General features: G+C 35.2%; 1 protein-coding gene across 1 annotated transcript; it reads left to right on the forward strand.

Moving 5' to 3' along the window:
- The first annotated feature begins 13551 nt into the window (after nucleotides 1-13551).
- LOC111906104 (short-chain dehydrogenase reductase ATA1) lies at nucleotides 13552-14774 on the forward strand. Its single transcript, XM_023901846.2, has 3 exons — nucleotides 13552-13607; nucleotides 13738-13997; nucleotides 14190-14774. Exons 1-3 carry the CDS (start codon nucleotides 13552-13554, stop codon nucleotides 14732-14734), a joined length of 861 nt encoding a protein of 286 aa, XP_023757614.1. The 3' UTR covers nucleotides 14735-14774.
- The last annotated feature ends 4801 nt before the right edge of the window (nucleotides 14775-19575 follow it).

The following is a 19575-nucleotide window of genomic DNA, read 5'->3' on the forward strand; positions in this document are numbered from 1 at the left end:
AGAATAAAAAATTATGAATTTTGATATATTTAAAATCATTTTTCGATAAAAATAACATCTTAAAAATTAAAAAAAATGAAAAAATACTATGTTTTTTTATATATTAAGTTAATGATTATCATACATGTTTTGTTGGAAAACACACACGATTCCTTTCCCATTTTCGCCGGTACGGTGGAAGCTTTTGCGGCAAAAATAAATGAGTGACTGAGAATGATTCCTTCATTTTCAATTTTTTTATCTTCTCAATCAAACTTACCTTCTCTCTCTCTCTCTCTCTCTCTATATATATATATATATATATATATATATATATAGGTTCAAATGTTTTTCACATCTATTTTGTGCTATATACACGATAATAAATATTGAATCAAGAATGTCAAAACAAATCTTTATCCACATTAATCATATGTAATTAAATACATTTAATCACATGTGTTTATATGGATCTAATCACATATGATTTATATGGACACAATTCATTTTTGCTTTTTCGGTTCAATAGTTGTTATCGTGTATTTTATCACATGTGATTATATGCATAATTACATGTGATTAAGTACAGGAGCACAATTATTGAATCGAGAAGGCAAAAATAAATCGTGTCCACCTCAAATCATATGTGATTATATATATATATATATATATATATATATATATATATATATATATATACATATAATCACATATGATTAAATATACAAAACCAATTTTTCAATCGAAACCGTGAAAATAAATATCGTATACATAAATTATATCTGATTACATACATATAATCACATGTGATTATATGTATCCAATCACATATGATTTATGTGATAAGATTCGTTATCACATTCTCGATTTATTAATTGTTCTTTGTCAACTTTAGTCATATGTGATTAATACATCTAATCACATATGATTATATGTATCTAACCACATATGATTTATACGGACAAGAAAGAATAATGCCTATATAAATCATGTATGATTAGATACATATAATCACATATGATTATATACACAAGAACAACTATTAAATCGAGAACATAAAGATAAATATTATCTACATATATCATATGTGATTAAATGCATATAATCACATGTGATTGTATGTATCTAATCACATAGAATTTATGTGGAAAATATTCATTTTCACATTCTCGTTTCAATTGTTGTTTTTGTGTATTTAATTACATGAGATTATATATATATATCTAACCAGATATGATTTATATGGACAATATTCATTTTCGCAATATCGCTCAATAATAATTACTTTTATATTTATTCACATATGATTTATGTACACAATATTAATTTTCGTGTTTTCGATTCAATAATTTTTCTTTTTCCATATTAATCATATGTTATTAAATACATACAATCACATATGATTAAATACATGAAAAAAATACGGAATCAAAAATGTGAAAAACGAATACTATCAACATAAATCATATAGTTGGAGTACTCTCGTAAGCCTACATCATGTGAAATTATAAGATTTTTTGTATAGAAAATATAAGATTTTTTTATGTGAAATTATGCTTCTTTTTTTGTATAAATATGATTTTATAAAGAAAAAACATATTAGAAACAATATGTTGAGAAAAAAAGTTGTTAAAAACAAAATTTAGGACGAATTCATAACAAAATTCCAAAATTTGGGCTAAAAGGGTAAATTTTGGACCAAATTTGTAAGAAAATTTAAAATCTGGGCAAAAAGTTTAAATTTAGGACCAAATTTGTAACAAATTTTGAAATCTGGGCCAAAAATGTAATTTTTGAAAGTTGGATGACCTGTTGACTAGGTAAAAGGGTTAAATTGAATACGAATACCGGTTTTTAGGACTTAATTGAATAAAAAAAGATATAATGATTAAATCGATTATGAGACTAATATGTAATAACTTTATCACAACTTTCCCTATATATATATATATATATATATATATATATATATATATATATATATATATATATATGCACACACATGAGTTATCAAACTTAAATCTTCAAATCATTTATGTATTTGTGTACATTACCATGAGATTTCTTAATTATTTGAGCGAGTATTATACACTTTTATAAATTTCTTATCGAACATACTCAACTTTTCATGATAAACCTTAGTTAAGGGCTTTATGAGTGAGGCATTATTCATTACCTAAGTGAAAAAAATACTTAGGATACCCACACCACTATAATCGTTCATCTTCAGAGCTGATATACGTATGTATAGCTCTATATGGGTTGACACCCCCACCTGTGGTTGCTAGCTACAACCTTGACCGATAAATTGAAGTTGGTGATAAATATCTTATTCATTTCTACTATGTCCAATGAAGCGTTGTAGGGGGTACTCTAGTCACATAGTTCGACTATAGGACTCATTACAAGCATTAACTGAATCTCTTTACCTAGAAACCATGGATTCGGTTTCTCTGTTTATGAAGCATTTGAAGTATGGATTTAATTTGATTTCTCTATTTATCAAACATTTTAAGTATGAATGTACTTGTGTTTTCTCTCTTTATCAAACACTTTAAGTATGGATTTACTTATAATTTTTCTTTTTATCAAACATTTTCAAACATGGTTTTAACTACAAAAGAGATACTTTTCAGACTTTGTTTTTTGAAAAAAAAGAGTATTATTACTGCGATTAGCAGAAAACCTGTAACTCTCACCAACCTTTGTGTTGACTCTCTCTCTCTCTCTCTCTCTCTCTCTCTATATATATATATATATATATATATATATATATATATATATATATATATTCTCAGGATATTATTAAACCGGTTTTTAGTAGAAAAAACGTTCATGGCTTTCAGACAACCTAGTTTTATCTACTTTTTGATATATCGGCCTATCTGTTAAGGCAAATTTATGAACTTATTATTGTTATTTGTATCAACCATGTATTTGAACCGTAAAATGAAATATAACTGTTGTGGTGTTATTGTTGTAACTTGTGATGTATATTTAATTTGCTTGTGATCCATGAACTAAGTCGCACAACCTGGCGTGTTCTTCGGCCGGGGGTGTGACAATATTGTTTAAGTAAGGCATTATGTCCCTATCGTAAACTTTACGTCTAAAGTTCCTTAGAAGTTTTCCAAGGCAACTCATTACGTTTTTTCTTCGACTCACATCAATTTTATAGTAACGCTGCAACAATAATAAGTTTTATGTTAGTCATCAAACTAAATTGCAATGGACAATAAGAAAAATAAATTATTGAAAACTACTATTTTATACCGTTATCTCATCCCATAATTTGTCCTTAACTTCTTTAGATACCTTAGTATCGTGTTCCACGACTATCTCAAGGAATGTGAAATAGTTTCACAATTGACACCTCCTAGAACACCACAACTTAATGGTGTGGCTGAGAGGCGTAATCGAACCTTGTTGGACATGGTTTGTTCCATGATTATTTGAGCTTCACTTCCAATCTCATTAGAGATTGCTGCCCACATTCTTAATCTTGTCCCAACAAAGAAGGTTGCCAAAACACCTCACGAGATGAGGACATGGATGGTTCCCTTGTTAGCACATATAAAGGTTTAGGGTTGCGAAGCTTTCGTTAGATGAGAGACTCACAACAAGCTTGAACCTCAAAGTGAGAGTTGTATTTTCATCGGCTACCCACAAAAGTCCTTGGATATTTGTTCTATAGACCTAGTGAGAACGCGGTTTTTATAGAACTAAGATGAGTCTTTCGGGAGAGAGATCTCATATGCAAAGAGGATACTGGGAGTACCATTGATTTTAAAGAAATTCAAGTGTCAAACGATGAAGGAACCTCTGAAGATGCTAGGGCTCAACCCGAGGAAGAAGTTCCAATTGAACCAGTTGACAAATCATTACCTCTTAGGCGTTCTAATAGAATTAGAATGCAACCTGAGTTGTATGGTTTCCACATCACTACAGATGATGATACGTTTATCAATGATAGTACACTGGTAAATTTGGATGAACCAGCCAACTACAAGGAAGCAATGATAGGCCCTGAGTAAGCCAAGTGGAAAGAGGCAATGGACAGCGAGATCAAGTACATGTATGACAATCAGGTTTGGAACTTGGTTAACAATGTACCAGTTCGTAAGACAGTTGGTTACAAATAGATGTTCACGAAGAAGACCGAAATGGATGGAAACGTACACACCTTCAAGGCTCGACTGGTTGCTAAGGGCTTTACTCAAACCCCAGGGGGTTGACTATGATGAGACTTTCTCACTAGTGGCCAAGATAAAATCTATTAGGGTAATGCTGGCCATAGCTACCTTTCATGACTATGAAATCTAGAAGATAGATGTTAAAATCGCTTTCCTTAATGGAAAACTGGTTGAAGATGTTTCCATGAGTCAGCCAGAAGGTTTTGTAGATGGAAAGTATCCAAATAAAGTGTGTAATCTTGAGAAATCAATCTATTGATTGAAACAAGCGTCTCGCAGATGGAATCTTTGCTTTGACGAGAAGGCCAAAGAGTTTGGTTTCTCCAGAAGTGAAGATGAGTCGTGTGTATATGTTAAAACTAGTAGGAGTATAGTAACCTTCCTAGTATTGTATGTTGATGACATACTTCTTATAGGAAGCGATATTCTAACTTTTCAAGAAGTTAAGTCTTGGCTTGGAAAGTGTTTCGCTATGAAGGATCTGGGAGAGGCTGCCTATATTCTAGGGATAAGGATTCTGAGAGACAGGAGTAAAAGGCTAATCAAACTTAGTCAAACTACATACTTGGAAAAGGTACTGAAATGTTTTAGTATGGAAAATTCCAAGAAAAGAGAGTTGCATATATAGAGTAACACCAAACTGAGTATGACTCAGAGCCCGAGTACTGATGTAAAGATAGCAGAAATGAGTAGAGTTCCATATGCTTCCGAATTTAGATCATGTATGCTATGACATGTACTCGTCCTGATGTAGATTTTGATTTGAGCATTGTGAGCCGTTATCAAGGAAATCCAGGTAAAGCTCATTGGGTAGCAGTTAAGAATGTTCTCAAGTATCTGTGAAGAACTAAGGACTGGGTCCTTGTGCTTGGTGGCAGTGATACATTGATAGTAACAGGGTAGAGTGACGCCGACTTTCAAACAAATAGAGATAACTTCCATTCTCTATCTGGTTGGGTGTTTACCTTAAATGAAGGAGTGGTAACTTGGAAAAGTTCTAAACAGGAGACGGTGGCTGATTCTACCTGTGAATCAGAGTACATAGCAGCAATTGAAGCATCAAAGGAGGCGATTTGTTTGAAGAACTTCATCTAAGACCTTGGAGTTGTTCCAGCCATTAAGGATCCAATGGAGATTTTCTGTGATAATGAAGGGACGGTTGCCTTAATAAAGGAACTGAGAGATCATGGTAGATCGATACATATCGATAGAAAATACCATTTCATTAGACATAAAGTAGAAGAATGTCAACTCATTGTAAAGAAGGTGTCATATGAAGAAATTCCTGTAGATCCCCTCACAAAGGGTCTGAGCAGGGTCAATCACGTTCAACATGCAATGAGCATTGGTCTGAAAGATGATATTAGTTTTAGTAGTTAAATAGTTATTTTGAAACTTGTAACAAGTAAATGTAATTGACTTTTGGTGATTAAATAATAGAGATTTATTTATGAGTTTCTTTTACTAACTTTTGTTAATTGTTTATTATTGTGTTTCATTTTGCATGTTTTACTTCCCGAATAATCCGATTATTCAAACATCCACAGCTGATCATACTTTTGGAAGTAAGTAGTGAATTAAGACTGTCATGAATCAGATAATAGATTGTCTAAAGGGTTTTAGACATAAAAGTAGTATTGCTACAATATTCATGAATACTTTGAACTGGAGATTTAAGTATTAGATTAGCCCACGCTCAGAGAATTACTTCTTGTAATTTATCATGAGTAATTCTGAGATGATAATATCTTATAATCTTTAAACGGAGATATATGAGTTGTGGTTTACAAATCAGTTGTTCATTGGTAATACGTAAACGCATCAATAACTTGATGTTATAAAATGTATTATCGTGCATGATTTTGTGAGTAGATAGTACAAGCATATAAGTCAAAGTTTATCTATTCCTTTTGCCCTAATGGGAAACAATGATATCTTTGGGCCCCTCGATGATTTGGTGTTGACTTATAGTGTCGGGACCGACCATGACTAAGTTGATGTATTCGATTAGTCGTTCTTTGTCATTATAAATCAGAAATCGGGAAACAAAGTAATGGAGAATGAGATTGATTATGTTCCATGTCTCATATCCGAATGGTATCTTGCAGAATGGATGATTATATGATCACTTATCTTAGGACACGTATGTGACTGGGTCAGAGTTTGACAACAACTTTTGGAAGCTACAATTTGATGATCAGGTTAAAAGTTGTACTAGAAGTTATAGTTATTAGACTTATCCAAGTTAACGACTATTGGATTAGGTGTCTAAGCCCATAACTATATTTGGTATAAACTTGAATTGATAGTAGCACAGTCCTTTTGGGTTGCCCTCAAACCTAGTGTAACGCCTGTAGATCAGGGCTAGTCAATTTAGAAACATTAAGCGTCAAAAAATGACTTTTTGATGGAAGATTATCTAGAAGGATTAATCTTAACCAAGTTGTAGTATATGTCACAAGGTTTCCGTGCATATAAAGAACGCCAAAATCTGAGTTATAACGAAGAAGTTATGGCCCGTCGAAGTTTCGCGACAGAACCGGCACGACGCAATGCAACGTAAAAAGTGAATTTACGTTAGAGCGGTATTTAGCCGAAGCAATCTAAATGAGAATCGAAGATCTCATTGTTGGTATCGAAGCGATAAAAAGTTAGGCGAGAACGGACGTCAAACGAAGAAGTTATGAATTTATAACGAAAGTTTATGTCGCGGCCTATTAAAAATAATTAATAAAAATAAAGTCAAAATTAGCCGACGGAGTCTAAACGAAAGTCGTAGAGCATGGTCTCACCTTTCCGTGGATATAAAGAACGTCGAAAACGGAGTTCGTATGAAGAAGTTATGAATTTCCGAAGTTTATTAATCATTTTATATTTATTTTTAATTCAAAATCGGAAGCATTATCCGAAGCCGAGTCACCGGTGTGATCCGGAGTACGCCCCGCGTACGAGGTTACGCTACCGCGTACTCAGCATAGTGTCGACACTTCGGATGACGCATGCAATGACGATTTCGGACGCGTACGCGCTGCGTACGCCTGTACGCCCCGCGTACTCCGAGGCTCCAGCCTCTATATAAAGGATCCGAAGGCAGCCTCATTTCTTGTTCATTTTCTTCTCTTCTCTCTAGTCTTTTGCATCGTTTTTCGTGCCGAAGCTATCCCGAAGCCCCGGTATTATACTCTAGCCCCGAGGCAAGTCCCGAGATCCCGAAGATCCCGAAAAGTGCGGCTCCCGAGTCGAAGCTCTGCCCGCGAGAAGTTCGATTTTTGAAGAGATCTTCCAGATCTGCTGAGGATTACTACTTCTGCAAGTCGTAGTGCTGTCCGATCATCTTCTGATCAAGTGAGTGTATACTACCTTTCTTAAACACAATAATAATACGAGTTTGGTTTGAGTGTATTAAGAGTATTGTTGTTTATAAGTGTGAGGGTGTAGTTATTTTTCTTCTAACGCATAATTATTAAGTATTTTCGTTGAAATACGTGCTACGTGGATAATATAAAGTTGTTTATATGGATGGATGTATAGTCCCTTTCATAAACACGGGTATAATACAAGTATTGTTTGAATGTATTGAGTGTACGTTTGGCAGAGTGTATGGTTACTTTCTTCTAACACATAAATATGAAGTATTTGGTATAAAATACGTGCTATGTGTTTATATATTGTTGTTTATTTGAGATGAGTATGGTATGAATGTTTTATATAGTTTTAAAATGAGATAAACTGTATGTGTATTCTAGATCTACAAATATGTTGGGTAGAACATGGGTAGATGAGATAGTTGGTATGTGATGAAATGATGAGGTATGAAAGATGATTAAGAATGATATTGGTAGATGCACCAATTAAAGAATGTCATAAGACTAGCAGATGTGCTGTAGAATAATATCGGTAGATGCACCAAGTAGTGAATGTCGTAATCCTAGCAGATGCGCTTATAGGATAATGTCGGCAGATGCGCCAGATAGAGATTGTCATAATAAAAGCAAATGCGCTTATAGAGTGATCCTAGCAGATGCGCTCATAGGATATTGTTGGCAGATGCGCCAAATAAAGATTGTCATAATAATAGCGGATGCGCTTATAGGGTAATCTTGGCAGATGCGCTTATAAGATAATGTCGGCGGATGCGCCTAAAAGAGAATGTCATAAACCTGGCAATCGCGCCTCATAGTGTATGACGTAATCCTGGCAGAGGCGCTTAAAGGATAATGTTGGCAGATGCGCCTTATGTAGCAATGGAAGTCTGTGTAAATCCCTTAGGTCAATCCTTAGGAATGAAGGAATGACGAGTAGTTGAATTCCTAGGGTAAAATCCTAAGAAACATAATAGGGATGAATAATTGAGTTGATTGTTTGATGGTTGAATATAATAATTGTATTATTGTGGGTTGAAAACCCTATATGCTCACCAGGCTCCCAAGCCTGACCCACTCAGTTTTCTTTGCATTACAGGTAATGGCACAAGAGTATAAGTTGGTGGACTTGACGAGAGATTTTGGATTATAGGCCAGTAGTTATGAATAACTGTTGTAAGGTCTATTTATTATTGTTTATGCTTTTGGTCTGTATCGGAACATGACATCCCGAGGTTTTAATTATTTAATAAAAATACATTCTCTTTGAGAAACGTTTTGATAAATGGTTATCATATTTTATTTTGGGAACAAATTCCGCAACCGTTTTCTTTAAACGATCACTCTGATTTTGAAAACAAAGCATAAACAAATCGGTCTTTTCTGGCCGTGAAATTGGGGATGTCACACCTAGCAATTGGACAAGATGATTTATTGGAGAGAGAGATTAATTTATTATTTGATTAATAAATTGAAATAATTGATTTATTAATGTATTATGAAAACAATATATCAATTAAAAATCATATTATTTAATTAATAGTTGATCAGAAATTAATTAGAATTAATTTTGAGATTAATTGTATTAATTAAAAGTGTAGGGCCCATTTGGCAATTTATTGATAGTTGAGGAAAAGGGCTCTTGAAGCTCTTTGAACGAGGTTGGACAAAAACTTCTAGGAAAGCCCTAGAATTTTAGTCTAAAGGCTCTTAGATGGAGGTTTATGGGCTACTTGATTACCAAGCTAAGGGATTAGGGTTTCCTCTTTAAATCCTAACTTTGGCTCTAAGCTACCTCACCTATATAAAGGGCCTTAAACCCTCTCAAATTCGATACCTCAAACCCTAGAGAGCATAGGAATAAATTTTCCTCCCTTTTCTCTCCTCCTCATCCTTCTTACAAGGTTGGGTGTGAACCACTAGAGACACGATAATTGTGGTGCTTGCTTCCAAATGATCAAAAGGTATGTTTTTCTTCTTGGTTTCTAATTTTTTAAAATACCTAGGTATCCTTAGCGTTCGTATTTGATGTTCAAAGTTGTATGTTTGTAACGCCTAGTTCCTTCTTGTGAAGGAAGGAGAAGCTTGGGGATTCAAGAAGAAGCTAGTAGATCCAGATACTTCATTTCATTCTCATCATTTCCTGGTAAGCAAGCCTCAAACTTGCTTAGTAACTTCTTAGATCTCCTTATTATCATTTTATTGGGTTTTTGGTCCAAGAAGCATGATCTTTGGGAAATAGACGTCCCAAGTGAGTATACCTTCAGATCTAGAACCTTGACGGGCTCTCATGGCATAAAGGTGCAAACTTTATGGGCATTAAAGCCCCATGCAAGCTTTAGGATGTCATTTTGGCCTTTTAAGCTCCAAAAGACCATGCATGGAGAGAAATATTGAAGCTTTACATGTTCTTGTAGTGTCTAGGGTCCAGATCTCAGTTTGTATGCCTTGGTTTAGAGTATTGATGGCTTTTTGGATCTAGATCTAGGTCTTAAAGAGTTAGGGTTTGTGCTAAACCCATTAAGGGAGGGTATTAACGGGTGTAGTTGGAAACTTTACCCTTAAAAGGACATTTTCAGTATGTAGATGAATTATGGATCTTAGAATTAAAGGATAGGAGCTTAATCCATTAAGGCAGCCTAACAGACTGAAGAACTCGACGAGTTGGGTCGAAATGCCCCGATCCTGTAGAAGGAAAGACTCGACGAGTTCAAGACGAACTCGACGAGTAGAGTTGGAAAGTCCCAATTCTGATGACAGGAGAAACTCGACGAGTTCGTGAGGAACTCGACGAGTTGATCGCGATTTCAGGGTTTTTGATTTATAGAACTCGGCTAGTTGATGGGTCAACTCGGCGAGTTGAGTCAACCTAGAATGTTGACTTTGACCAGAATGTTGACTTTGACTAGGGGTAAAATAATCATTTTACCCTAAGAAGGATTATTGGATTTTGACTAAGTGTTATTGTGATAATGATAGACGGGGAGTCGTTGGAGTAGCCGTTAGAGATTCCTTGCCACGAGATTTCACAGTCAGCTTTGCGAGGGGAGTTTTCTCCTGGTTTGACGGGTCGAAGGCACCAAGACTAGCCTGTATATGTTTTGATTAGTAGCTGAGTGTGGGCGAGGCCCGTATCTCATAGATAGTTGAGTGTAGGCGAGACCCGTATCTCATAACATTGTTTGAGCATGGATATAGGATCGATTGATAGATTTGATTATACTTGTTGTCTGTGTGATACTTGTATATATGCTTAGTAGCTGAGTGTGGGCAGGGACCGTATCTCATAATTAGCCGAGTGTGGGCGGGGCCCGTATCTCGTAGTTAGCCGAGTGTGGGCGGGGCCCGTATCTCCTAGTCAGCGGAGTGTGACCGGGGCCCGTATCTCCTAGTTAACAGAGTGTGGTTGGGGCCCATATCTCCTTGAGTGTGGGCGGGGCCCGTATCTCCTAGTAGCATGATTATGTGTATGGTATGTGGTAGATTGGGGAGACTCACTAAGCTTCATGGTTACAATTTTCAGTTTTTGTTTTAGGTACTTCCAGTAGCAAGGGGAATAGCTCGGGATGATTGCAGTGCACACATCATTTGTTTAGTCTAGGATGTTTATACTCTGATATATTTGATAGATGTTTATGATATTTCGAGATACACGAGTTATGATTTTTATATGATGCTTGATATTATGGTTTTCTTGATGATTTAAAATGAAAATTTTGGACTGTATTTTTGGGATGTTTCAGTGTTCAATTAGATAAAACATATATCTTCAATTAGGGTTGCATGAACACATATGATTTTTATTTGTTTTGCATAAAACCCATCATCAAGAACATGCCATGCTCAAGAATCACCATTTTTGGAACAAAATCTGTGCCGACGACATATCGTCGCAATAGAGCTAGCTATACCGACGACTTCTATGCCGACGACCTAACAGACCTATGCCGACACGCCTGTGCCGACGACTTTTTCCCGACGACTTGTCGTCGCCATACCCTATGCCGACGACTTGTCGTCTCCATAGGGTCTAAAATCGTCGTCTGCACAGGGTCCGATTGTTGTAGTGAGTGATCAAGTTGCAAACTTTTTACCTTCTGTAGCTTGCTAACAAGAAGGAAATCTCAGATCCAAAGTGCTTCCCAAATTCCAAGCTCTCTACACCACTCTCTTCTTCTTCAAGAACACTTCTAATCACTCCAAATGCTTCAAAATGCTCTCTTTCACTCAGGGCTTGCTTTGGGGGGAGGGGGGTCGATTTTACAAAATGAGGTTGAATAAGAATGAGATGTGAGACTATAACAAGGTTTAAATATGAGCTAAACCCTAAAAATTAAGGTTTGTATGATCCTCATGTACGCTTTGCGAACAAGGTGTACGCCTAACATACTAAGGCGCACCTTAGTACGCTTAGCGTATACACATACGCTCAACGTACTCCCCAAAGTCTGAAATTACCAAAATGCTACTATGGGCCCTTTTGCACTGTTTCTCTTACTTAGGGACCAAAATTCAATATTATTCAATTATAGGGTCAAAATTGAAAGTACCTCATCATTGAGATGTTACAGTAGTTGTCGCCAGTGACAACAACAATTGAAGAAAACTGAAATCAAGTTTTTTTATTTTTTTGTTTTCAATTAACTCGACTATAAACTGGAAATTTATGTTACAAGAGAAAGAGAAAAAGAAATGATGAAGGAATTGCACCTTAGTCTTCGGGATTACACCTTAGTCGCTGAAGAAGAAAAATAGATGTCGGTATCTTCATTTGCCTTCGCCAGTAATGTCATAGTGGGGTAGCTTCACGGCGACGCGGTGGTGGTATGTTTGCCTAACTCAGTCACCGGTGTGAGAATCACTCGACAAATGGGAAAAAAAAAACAGGAGGCACAAACATAAACAAACTGCAAAGGAAGACAGTCGTTGTATGGTCTATCTTCGACAAACAATATCGGCGACACTTTATAGTGATGGCGATCGAGTAATAGCGGCGACACTTGGAAACAATGGCGACAGAAAAGAGGGAAAATGTTGCAGGTTTTTTCCCGACTATTAGGTTATTAGCGGCGATACCTGGCACCCGGTATTGGTGTCGCCGTTATTGATTTACACGAAATGGATGACACTAACCCTTGGATTGTACACAGATCGAACGTACAGTGTTTCACAAAAAGGTTCGATGTGGATCGTGGTTTATAGGCATTAGCGACGACGCTAATAACAGCGACAACCACTATTAGCAGCGACAATTACGCATATCGTCGCTAATAAACGTATTTCTTGTAATGGTATACTTAACGATTCAAATCTTCATATAGACATTCACACTCATTACGAGTGTAATAGACTTTGAAATTTATTTGTATATCATTTCACATTTCCTTCCAGCTTAACAATCCTGTGACATTAAATTTTGAAAAAGTTAAATGAAACATTTTTCTTAAAAGTCATTTATTTGTTAATCATATTAAAAAATTATATTGTTCGTTTCACTTCAATCGATATATATATTGAAGTATAATATTTTTAGTTCCTAAAATGAATATATCCATTAAACTAAGCGTCATGCATTGAATATAAACTAGTAATGCACTGAATATAAACTAGTTTTTTATCTCATTCAATTATTTTGTTAAACTATATATTGAATATAAATTAACTATCTAACTCATTCAACTATTCTCATAAATTACATATTGTTCTTTTGATCACTAAACACATTTTCGTCTCTATATATATATATATATATATATATATATATATATATATATATATATATATATATATATATATATATATATATATATATATATATATATATATATATATATATATATATATATATATATATATAAGTACGTTAATTTTAGTAATCACACAATATAAGTACGTACCATTATTATAGGTCAAAAGTAGGTGGTAGAAAAGTTTATCATCAAAGACAACACCGTCTTCCTAATTGCTTCCAAATACAACTCATATATTGAATGTTTTACCAATACAAAGTGTAAACCATGGAGTCATCTGGTCATAAACATGATGATGGTAGGCAAAATTTGGCAACAGAAAGGTTAGTCTACTTGTTACACATCTCGTTCTTGATATCAACATACATATTCTTGCCTAGTTTTCCCTTCTTTCACACACAAGAAACATGTTAAATTTTATAAGTTGATGGGGTTCTGGTTTCTGGTTGCAAGGTTAAAGGGGAAAGTTGCGGTTGTAACCGGTGGAGCAAGGGGAATCGGAGGTGCAACAGCAACAATACTGGCTGAGAATGGCGCTCATGTTATAGTTGCTGATGTTTTGGACGATGCTGGTGAAAGTCTTGCCAAGTCTATTGGAGGTCTTTACATACACTGTGATGTCTCTAAAGAATCCGATGTCGAATCTGCTGTTCAACTTGCTCTATCTTGGAAAGGAAAACTTGATATCCTCTTCAACAATGCTGGAATTATTGGTATAATTAAAACACATATTTCTTACAATAGTATATTCTAATATATACAAGGAAATAAACATTTATACGTAGCTGTGCTTTTATATACGCCACGTGTAATTGTTGTAGCAATAGGTCGAACTTAAAGCTGGGTCTAGTATAGCTATGAAGTTTTGTTTCTCTTATGTTGTTGAAATTTATGTTTAATTTCAGATAATGGAAGGAGCATCACGAATCTTGAAATGGAAAAGGTGGCAACCCTAATTAACGTTAACATAAAAGGCGTTATACATGGGATAAAACACGCTGCAAGAGCCATGATTTCAGTTGGTAACGGAGGTTCCATCATTTGTTCGTCAAGTTCAGCTGCAATCATGGGAGGCCTTGCATCGCACGCATACACGGTAACTAAAGGAGCCATTCTTGCAGTATCAAAGAGCGCAGCCTGCGAGTTAGGAGTTCATGGGATTCGCGTCAATTGTGTCTCACCACACGCCATCCCATCAGAGATGCTCGTGAATGCATATCGAGACCATTTAGGGAAACCGAAAATGACCATGGAAGAAGTAAGCAACAGGATAGGTGAATGTGGCAGTTTACTTCATGGGAGATGTGGAAGCATGGACGATGTTGCACAAGCTGTCTTATTTCTAGCCAGCGATGAAGCCGGATTTATAACCGGCCATAATTTGGTACTTGATGGTGGCTTTACTTCGTCTAAAGTTGAAATGAGCTTCATTTATCGGCATAAATCATAAATGTTGTCGATTATCATCAGTGAAACTGAATTATATACTGCTTCTATAGTCTACTATTGAATAGAGTCATTTTATAATACTAAATATTTAGCTTATTTTATAGTCAAAAACTGTTAGAAGTAGAGAATAGAAACAAACAAACGACAAATGAAACGATCAGTTCATTGTTCGATATATATAATGGATTTATATCCCCAACTATACGCATTAATTGGTAGTTTCTGGACTCGATTTCTCCTTGAATTCCTCGATCTAAAATATCTTCTATGAGCATAAAATTGACATGTAGGTCCGTATAGAATGTTGTTTGTTTGTTGGAAAATCTTGATTAGTGATTGAACTGTCTAATATATTTTCGCTGCTACAAAAAAGAACATTACCGACGACTAAAACCGTCAGTATTCATTTCTAAAAGGCTTTACCGACGGAATTGCAACAGACCCAACTGCGTTGGTATATTCTTGTTGGTAATTGTTTATACGGGTTTCTGACAGCTACAACAAATTTAGTAACAGATTTTTCCATCGGTAATTAGTAACCAATCACCGACAAAAATATTTTTGCAATGGATCATCGACGGAATGTGTTTGCAACAGATTACCGACATAATAATTGTCTAACGGATTACCGAATGAATATCAGAATAACTCTATAATGGATCATCGACAAATTTGCTGTGACAGATTACCAACGGATTTTGGCATTACAAGAATAAATTTTAATCTTAAAACATACTTTAAATCCATATTTCAATACGGGAAAATGACACATACGCCATATAAAGTTTCTAGGGTTGACCCTTTTAATAACTTAACTTTTTTAATGGGTTTTTAAGGGAACAAATTTGGTTTTGTCGGTTCCAATAGGTCTTTTTTTGAGAAAACGAAGGGATAACCCGGTTACCCCACTTATGTCACCTCATTTATTTTTATATTTTAATAAATTAAAAAAAAAAACTAAAAGGTCTCATGCCATCTCTCTCTCTCTCTCTCTCTCTCTCAACTTAAATCAACCTTGCTCCACCATTGTCATCACCTTCTTCCTCACTACTGGAAACCACCATCGTCCGCCATAGAACCATCGTAGCCCCACCCCAAACAACCCTGATATATGAACCTTATTTCCTATTCGATCACCGTTGGATTGGGAAGGTGGAAGTAGTAGAGCTGTTGTGCTACCACCACTCGTCGCCGCTGATGTGGTGGGTGGTACCCATCATCACAGTGATATTCAACACCCATCACTCCTGCTGTTCTTGGCTCTAATAGGTGACGACCAGAAGAGAGTAATGACGATGAGGAGCTCGCCAGAGGAGACCCATAGAACTACTCTTTTTAATTTTCGACCTAAACACCTCCAAAACACAAGAACAACTGAATAAGGAGCTACATATATCTGTTTAGGACCGAATCCATCACCGGGACCATCCAGTCGGAACTGTTCATGTCACCGGCCACCATGACAGGTGTTGACTGTTCTTGGAGATTTTTGAATGAGTTCTGAACAGAAAAGAAAAGGGGTTACCTAAGATTGATGGAGGAGTAAGGAAAAATGATTGGAAGTTGCTTGAAGGTCGAAAAGAAATGAAGACAGGAGGGAAACTGGTGATTCTCGCCGGTTCTTCTTCTCCGGTGAGCAGTGTTGATGGTCCTCTTTGTGGTTGGAGGCTTTCTTCAACTGGCCATGGCAGTGGTGTGGTGGTGATTGGATCAGTCTGCAATCAAAATAGAATAAAGACGAGAGGATGGGCTGAAGAAGGCAACATCTTTGGTTGTTGTTGGGTTTTTTTTTTTTGAGAGAGAGAGAGAGATGACCCCAATTTTTGTCTATATGACCTCTAAACCAGCTAAAACAAGTAAAGGGGACTAAAGGAACAGGTTGCCCACAACTCGGTTCTCTCATAAAGCCACGAAAAAACTTAAGTAACTAAAAGGGTCGACCCTAGAAACTTCATAGGGCATATGTGTTATTTTCCCTTTCAAAACAAACAAACATAAAAATAAAAAAGTTCCAATACTCGACATACATTAAATTCATAAATTTCAAATACACATAGAAGGGGTCGACATACATTAAATTATTAAATTTCAAATACATATAGAAAAGTTCCAATACTTGACATACATTAAATTCATAAATTTCAAATACATAAAAATAAAAAAGTTCCAAAATTCAATAAAAAAACATGTTTTTAAGTTAATGTTTTTAAGATGCCATAACTTTTTTTTTATAAAAATTTAGTTTTTTTTTTGTTAAAAAGTGCATTTTTTATGTTTTCTAAATGTTGGTCCAAAACCCGAAACCCAGTTTAGTACACGGAACCAGACCAGACCGAACCCGAACCCGATACACCAAAAAACAGTCCGGTTTTCGGGTAAGATAATTAATGATTTTCGGTCTTCGGGTCGGTCCGGTTTGGGTCCGACCCGTTGCTTATCCCTAACTGAAAATGTCAACCGGCATCCCTAAATTGTTGATTTACCAAACTATCCTCCCAATTATAAATAAAAAAATCATATTTTTCCTGAAAGATTACCAACAATACTGAATCTTTTTTGAATTTCGTCGGTAAACCGTCAATATATAGTAATGAACTACCGACGATAGTAACCGTCGCAAACACGTCACTAATATCCTACTAATTTCACTTTCTTAGTCAGACAGAAATCCATAGTATGTCATTGTTTCCAACGTTTTTTTTTCCGTCCCTAATATATGTTAATCCCCAGTTTTCTAGTAGTATATAACAATGGTCCTCTCGTCGCTAATTATTCAAATACTTGATTTTTTTTTATTATTTACAACAACTTGCTACAAAAAGCAATGCATAGTTTGTGACAAATCATATGAAATTAATCTTCTTTTGACTAATTTTTCCTACTCGAATGAACCTTTGAGGATGTAAACAAATACCGTATTTTAAATGCAACCCAAACAACCCCAATGCAACTTATTGACCAATATAATCAATCAACAACTTAACAACACGTAAGTAATCAATATAAGATACATAAATTTTAGCATGGAAAGCCCCGTTAAAATGAGAGCATAAACCACAAGAATACTACTTGAGCCATTTGAAATCCACTATCACCAATATTTGAACAGTACAAAGTTTTCGTTAGATCTACTAGATACATACAATAAACATCACACACTTGGAACAAAAGCACATCAGGTATATGTAATCAAATAAGCAAAAGAAAAAGAGATATATCACCAGAAAAGAAGTTGTTGTTCAGAAAACATAAACAAAAATATATGAACTTTCAGAAGAGATCAATTCAATCCAAACACAAATTTTGTGAAGCGAGATAATGTGGCTGTTGATGTGGTGTTGTTTTGGACACATTAGCATGCCAAAGTGGCAGCTTGGACTAGGAAACCAACTACCACCAATTGTACAAATCATATGTTATCCTTTGATAATATAATTTTTTAGTTTAATGACATTTTTAAAATTAGTATGAAACATTGTGTTCCAAACAAAATGATTATATTTACAAAACAAAATAAATATGATTGTTTCTATTAAGAGATGATGACTTAAAAGGGAAATAAATTTTTCGAATTGTACACATTTGGTCACTGAGTTTTTTTCGTCGATATTTACCCCTTCAACTTGTTTAAATTGTATATATTCAGTCTGTATGACCGGCTACTCCAGATAAGCTTAGAAGAAACGACTTAATATGGTAATATAATTCTCACTTTGTACACATTTAGTCTTATATATATATATATATATATATATATATATATATATATATATATATATATATATATATATATATATATATATATATATATATATATCTTTACTATCTTATAAAGGAAATCATTCTATTTCTAAAAATAAATCGAATATAATAATAATATTTTTTTAAGACGTTCAAGTCTCCAAACATAAAATACAACTAACCATTATTATAATAATATTATATTTTTAAACACAACTTTTTTAATATAAATTCTACGTTTGAATACTAATGAATCCTAAAATGTAGGGAAATTTGACCCGACTTCCCTTATATATCATAAATTTTGACCCACAGTTTAATTTATTCATTGGGTGAATTGATTCCTAATATATCTGCAAAATTTATTGGATTTTGGCCGGATTTCCCCTACATTGGATCTTTCAGCCAAGTGAAACTACCAACTATTTTTCTCCATCTAAACAAAATCTCCCTTAAGCCTCCAGTCGCAACCGTAGATGACCACCACCTCCACTATTTCTGTTGTCGTGCTACCATAGAAATCTTCTTTCCCTGCTAAGTGGTCGTATCCTCCTTCTAGCAAACTACCTGCCTCCAGATGCCATAAAGATACTGCGTCGTGACATCTCTAGCCACCCGCATCACCACGCTTCGGACGATTCCCTTTCTCTCCCTTCATAGAAACCCTAATCGTTTGAAACCCACATCCGGAGGTTAATGGTCGATGATTTTCTGTACCAGCGCCACCTCAATTCGAAGGTTAAAGACCCAAAACCAAATCAATCTCTTAACACCACTATCCGTCGCCTCTATTACTATCAGAAGACAGCACCATCCACAACATCAACCATCATCAGAGACCGTTGCACGAACACCATTATACCACCAACAATATCTCCATCTAAACAACCACACTACCATCACCACCAATACAACTCTTCCCATCTTTGTATCGCTTAAAAACCATGACCAGAACCACCACTACTCACCCTCCGTCTTCTCTTTTCGTCCTTATATAGTTCCCCCTAAACGCCATCGCCTCCATCAACCACCAATCACACCACCTCTCTCTTTCTCTTTGTGATTTTTATTCATAGACACATTAACATCAAATTCTTTTCA

This window comes from Lactuca sativa, chromosome 6 (genome assembly GCF_002870075.4).
Source record: "Lactuca sativa cultivar Salinas chromosome 6, Lsat_Salinas_v11, whole genome shotgun sequence".
Taxonomy (NCBI): Eukaryota; Viridiplantae; Streptophyta; class Magnoliopsida; order Asterales; family Asteraceae; genus Lactuca; species Lactuca sativa.